We start from the raw sequence: 6000 nt of genomic DNA, 5'->3' as shown, positions 1-6000 counted from the left end.
TCATTGAAATTCTGAATAAAAAACAAACAATGAAACAGAAAAACCTGAAAAAGGAGGATCTAACCCTACTTTTTCAGATGAAAACTTTTACTTTTTTTTTGGGGGGGGGCTAACCTAAAACCGAGCATAGGGAGGTGGGCACCGCCCTTTGGAACATGAACCGACACAATTTATTTTAAATTCCTTTCAGGCAGGAGCAGTTAAAGTGAAACATTAAAAATGCCCATATCCTTTAAATAACATGCCTGAATGGTGGTGCTCTTATCCTGCCTGTGAAGGAGTGTATCTCTTATGTCAGAAAGTGCTGGAGCAGCACTGAAATTTACAAAGAAAAAAAAAAAAAAAAGTGTTAAAAAAAAACAAAAACATCCCCCCCCCCATGTCATTTTTACTGTAGTACATCCTACAGAAAGAATGAAAGAAAGAAAAAAAAAAAAAAAAAAAAAACACATGGTGTACAGTCCCCCTTCTTTCCAAAATACATTCCAAATCCCTTGAGTCTGTTATAGATTCACACAAAAAAAAAAAAAAAAAAAAAAAAAACACACACACACACACACACACACACACACACACACACACACACACACACACACGAGGTCCTCCAGGGATTTCATACCAGACCTTTAATCTAAACATGGAATGGCACAGTGGTGTAGTGGTTAGCACATTTGCCTAGCAGCAAAAAAGTCGCTGCTTAGAATCCCAAGCACGACACTACCTGCCTGGAGCTTGCATGTTCTCCCTGTGCCTGAGTGGGTTTCCTCTGGGTTCTCCAGTTTCCTCCCACCCTCCAAAGAAATGCCGGGAGGTTAATTGGCTCCTGTCTAAATTGGCCCTACTATATGTATGTATGAATGTGAGTTAGGGACCTTAGATTGTAAGCTCCTTGAGGGTAGGAACTGATGTGAATGTACAATGCATATGTAAAGCGATGCGTAAATTGACATTGCTATACAAGTACCTAAAATAAATAAACATGCAGCCTAAACCATGCCAAGCTACATGCCCTCAACGTGAGGGGCCTCCCTCCCCTGCCCGGCAAACCTGCACATGACCGATGCCAATGCAACTCGCATCCAAAAGACAGTTTTCTGAGCTTGGGGATGGTACTGATATTATTGCCCAAATAACAGTGGCCATGTTGAGGCAGTGATGTCACTGCTGTCCTTGGCCCTATTGCTTAGGTGGCAGGGATTCCCAGTGACAGTACTCGTTGCTTCCTTAGAAACCAGTAACAGCGGGCAGCTGTCTCATATAGAAGTGGTAGAAATATCACTATATAATTTTCAGCCACAGTCAATCAGGGGGATAAACGGGCAAAAGTTTTGGGGTTCCTCCAGACAGTCAGAGTTCGGACCGAACCTAGACCAAACCGTTTGTTCATTCTTCAGGGGTAAATTATACCAAAATGACTAACTTACCTTGAATATCTATCGTACTTTTACACATCCCAATTATCCTCCATTACATATAATAAACAGGGAGAAAATTAATTTATATATCCTAAAATGTCGTAGCTTCATTTTTGAAAATCCAGCACCGCACAAACCAAAAATGTAAAAACAAAAAAATACTTTATTGTAAACTACATTATACAACAGAATAACATATGCTTGAAAAACTTTCCTAGTTTCCAACAGAGTTGAGGAAGTTGAAATTTCTGAGGCGTTAATTACTGTGTATTTTTTGGGGGGGGAAATAGTTTTTGCCCATCATGACAGAAAGCAGGAGGAAAACTTCCAAAGTGAAGGGTAATATTACCTATTACCTTCTTGGGGCAAAATCTACTGAATAATTTGTGCTCTTTAGGAACACTGTATTTAGCCATACCTTTCTTATTAGAGTTGACTGATATGACACTAATGTGATCAAATGTCATGGACGCCCAAGGCATGTCAAGGCAGGGGATGGAAAGGCTGAAAAAAAATACTATTGCCCACTCTATCCCTGTACACCTAGGAATAATTACTAGAAGAGAAATGCAAATAGGGCCAATTCTGCTAGCAGTTTAGTTCTAGGTATACAAGTGCAAAGCGAACTGTATAGCAGTCCATAGATATTTCCTTCATGGGTGGAAGAAAAAAAAAAAAAAAAAAAAAAAGCGCTCCCCCATCAACACACTCAGTGTTAATGGGAGAATGCCTCCTCGCCATGCTATTGTGATCTTCCAGCAGGGGGCTCAGGGAGCCTTCCCGGCCAGCGGAACATAAATTACTGCTAACTGCTATAACCACTGGCAGTACTCCTATGTAAAAAATCCAACTGTCTGGTTGTACCCAAGTTGATCGCTGGATTGACTTGGGTACAATCAGCCAGCCCATACAAAAATCTAATCTTGGCTGGTCCCTACTGAACAAACTATGGTCCATGTTAGCCATGCAGAAATCTGGCCCTGCACCTCCTGTTTTAGAATGAGCAAATGCCTTTAGCCAAACGTAATCTATTGCAGGATTACCAATTTCACCTTTTTGCCGAAAATTGTACCAAAATTAGGTTAAAAAAAAAAAAAAAAAAAAAAAAGCCATATGTTCTTCTTCTGTGAAATTATCTTTAGAAGATACCACATGGCTTTGTTTTCTAAAAAAAGCTAAATGAAAAAGCTAAATACCGTAACTACAATGTCATTGCTGACATAAAGATGGCATGGCTTTGTTTATAAAACCATCCTGCTGACAACTGCCATTTTCTTTTCCTAGGTGCATCCACACTTTTTATTGGAAGATGTCAGGATAGAGTTAAAAAGTTTTACAAAAACTTTTTTTGTCTATTTGTATGAAAGGCTAAGGTTCCTCTTTTCCTCAATGTCTATTGTCATTTTGCCAACTAACAAGGAGCCATTTTTGGCACAAGAACATGTCCAAGAAAGTTAAAAGGAAAATTTTAACAAAGCAAAAACTATCAATTTCGCTCATACCTACTCCTGCTCAGGTAACAGCTGTTAACAGTGTGATTTTTTTCCTTCATTTCATGTCTCGGACAACTGTCACCAGACAGTAAGTGAGAATGAATCCTCCCCGGTGGGGAAACAAACAGTAAGCAAAATAAAATGCTTTTTTAAAAAAATATAATCTAGGTTTTCAGGGTACACACAGAAATGTAAAAATTTGCAAGTACAATATAGTATTCTTTCATAAAAAAATAAAATGTAACAAAATAAAAATATGCAAACACTAGTCATGGAAAAGTGCCAGTTTACATTTTTTTTTCAATAAATATGTTAAATTGTTAAAATGTCAATATATCAATTCTACTTATTTTACAAAAAAAAAAAGGAAAAGATAGTTCTAATGGAGTAAAACATTAGTTGCCATAACCAGAAAAATAAGGAAAGGTATTGGTGACATTGTAGGTCCTCTGGACTGTACCATTTTGACATCTTCATGATATTCATATGCATCTATGAAAAAAAAAAAAATATAGAATACAAATTACTTCACAGTTCAGTTTCTGTAGTCTAATTGGAAAATGCTATAGAAAAAGGAAAAATAATAAATAGGCTTAAAGTGTTTGTTATGAGAAAGTATCTCAAAGTGTTCTCTTTGTATTGCTTCCTTTATGTGAAATTTCTGGTGTTCCTGCCAGTCTCCTTGCTTTCCTATTAAAAACTGACCACACTAAGCAGGGGAGCAATCAGTTCTCTAGCTATGCTGGAAACTATCCTCCAATGGTCAGACTTGTCCTGACACGCCCCCCGCTGCACAGCCATTTACTGGGAAGATCAGTGTGCTGCTGCTTTTCCTCCCCCAGCTCTTATGCAGCTGAGAACAGAGGAAACAGAATGTGATCACTTATAAAAACAAACACACACAAAAAAAAATGGTATTTATTATATATATATATTTTTTTTTTTTTATATATTTTTTTTTTATTTATACAAAAATGTTTTGCCTTTCATTTCTACTTTAAACTGAATGGTTGTTTTACAAGGTGATCCTTTTTTAATCACTTTAAAATACATAAAGGACATGCAATGTCTGTGAGCATTTGTACAAAATAATGAGACAGTTGATTGCTGATGTGTACATAAGGCATGGAACCCTATGGAATTGCAAAATTACAGATGCTTAGCAAATAACAGGACAAAAGTCTATTTTTACAAGGAATTTGGGCACTTTATGCGAATGAAAGGTGTTCAGTGTCTGCAGCTGATTTCTGAAGCTCCCTTTGTAGTCATAAAGGATGTTTGATAAGACAACTAGTGCCTTGTCATTTTCCGGCTATGAAAAGGGCATAAAATGCATGACAGCAGTGATTGCCTCCATATGCTCCTATTTTCTCACATAATCTAGTTTATCTGTCCATCTTAACCCCATCTGCAAGGTGACAAATGGAATCCAGGACAGCTCAGACTAGAATGACATTTTATTGCTTGCAACATTCAGGTGCAGAGCCAGTCTGTCAGAGGCAGGGCAATTTCACTGTAGCCACCATTTATTTATTTATTGTTCCTTTTGTTTTGGAGCTTACTCAATAGGCTTCACTGATTTTGAAGCCAATATTTTGTTTTTGTTTTTTATGATGGGAACTGCGCTAGTGAAAAAAAGATCTTGTAATGGGCATTGTTCAGATCATTACCAGATATCTTTAAAAGCTTTAATTTATTACAGTACCCAAGTACAATTTTTTTTTTAAAATTAAACCAGCAATACTGGGATATGCTCGGCTGATGTTACACCCCATTAAACACTGATTTCATACCCACACACTACTCAATTAGGAATAGGACACTATGTGATAATTCTGGTCACTTTAATCCATATTGTGCAAAAGCATTTTTTCCCCTTCACTTCTGACTGGTATTCTGTTGTCTCCAGGACAATTGAGAGTGGGGGGGGGGGGGGGGGGACCTTTTTGAGTTCTTACTGCAGTTTTTAAAGGCAGAACACACTTTCAAAAACATCACTAAATGACCGGTCACAAAGCCCTCACCTCTGTAGTAACATTTTTTATTTTTTTGTAACCTTTAAAATCCCCATTTTATATGAGGCTTTTCAGTCAGCAGTATTTCCATGTTCCACAGATACCAGCACTGTAGTTTATGTTAGTGCACACCAGTGTCTCTTCCTCTGGGTGAATCCAAGATGGAAAAGGACCTGGGGGTCCTAGTGGACATCAAGCTTGGCAGTGGCATGCAATGCCAAGCTGCTGCAAGTAAAGCCAACAGAATACTGGCATGTATAAAAAAGGGGATTCCCTCCAGAAATAAAGAGATTATTCTCCCACTTTACAAGACTCTGGTCCGGCCACATCTTGAATATGCCGTTCAGTTCTGGGCATCAGTCCTCAGAAAAGGATGTGCTAGAACTGGAGAGAGTACAGAGAAGGGCAAAAATAATTAGGGGAATGGAGGACATCAGCTATGAGGAAAGACTACAAGCATTGAACTTATTCTCTCTGAAGAAGAGATGCTTGAGAGGGGATATGATATCAATGTACTGGTGACCATAGCACTCTGAAAAGTTTGTTCCCTATAATGGAATTCAATAAGACAAGGGGCCACTCACTAAAACTAGAAGAAAAACAGTTTAAACTTAAACTACGTAAGGTGTTCTTTACTGTTAGAGCGCTAAGGATGTGGAAATTCTCTTCCACAAGCAGTGGTATCAGTAGGGAGCATCGATAGTTTCAAAAAACTATTAGATGGACACCTTAAAGATCACAACATAAAGGGGTATACAATGTATGGTTAGCAGCAAATACACACACACACTATGGGTTGAACTGGATGGACTGATGTCTTTTTTCAATCTCACTATGTAACTATGTACCCATGATGGAGCCAGCATCGCCAAAGGGTGTGTGAATGCCTATTCACAGGTGTTTAACAAAGGCCCTACCCACCTAATACCCAGCCATTTGACTTTGACAAGTAAATGGTGTATCAAGAAAGGGATTTCAGTGAATAGATCGCATATTGGGGACGTAGGTGATCCATGACAGCCAATGTTAGGAACACATTTCAGCAGTGAGATCTCCCTCTCCTTGCCAGAGTGCACG

The 6000-nt window shown here is 38.3% G+C and overlaps 1 protein-coding gene across 1 annotated transcript in view; it reads right to left on the bottom strand.

Annotated features, from left to right (window-relative positions):
* Positions 1–3287: 3287 nt before the first annotated feature.
* Positions 3288–6000, bottom strand: part of LOC309545636 (teratocarcinoma-derived growth factor-like) — a gene marked incomplete at its 3' end in the record, with an annotated part of 282294 nt that continues 279581 nt past the window's right edge. The window contains exon 6 of the mRNA XM_082244889.1: positions 3288–3400. Coding sequence (XP_082101015.1) covers positions 3288–3400 — 113 coding nt within the window. The remainder of the gene's footprint in view (positions 3401–6000) is intronic.

Source organism: Pelophylax lessonae (genome assembly GCF_965119305.1).
Source record: "Pelophylax lessonae genome assembly, chromosome: 1".
In the NCBI taxonomy this organism is placed as follows: domain Eukaryota; kingdom Metazoa; phylum Chordata; class Amphibia; order Anura; family Ranidae; genus Pelophylax; species Pelophylax lessonae.
The sequence above is the reverse complement of the archived record's forward strand: the minus strand, read 5'-3'. Positions and strand labels throughout refer to the sequence as shown.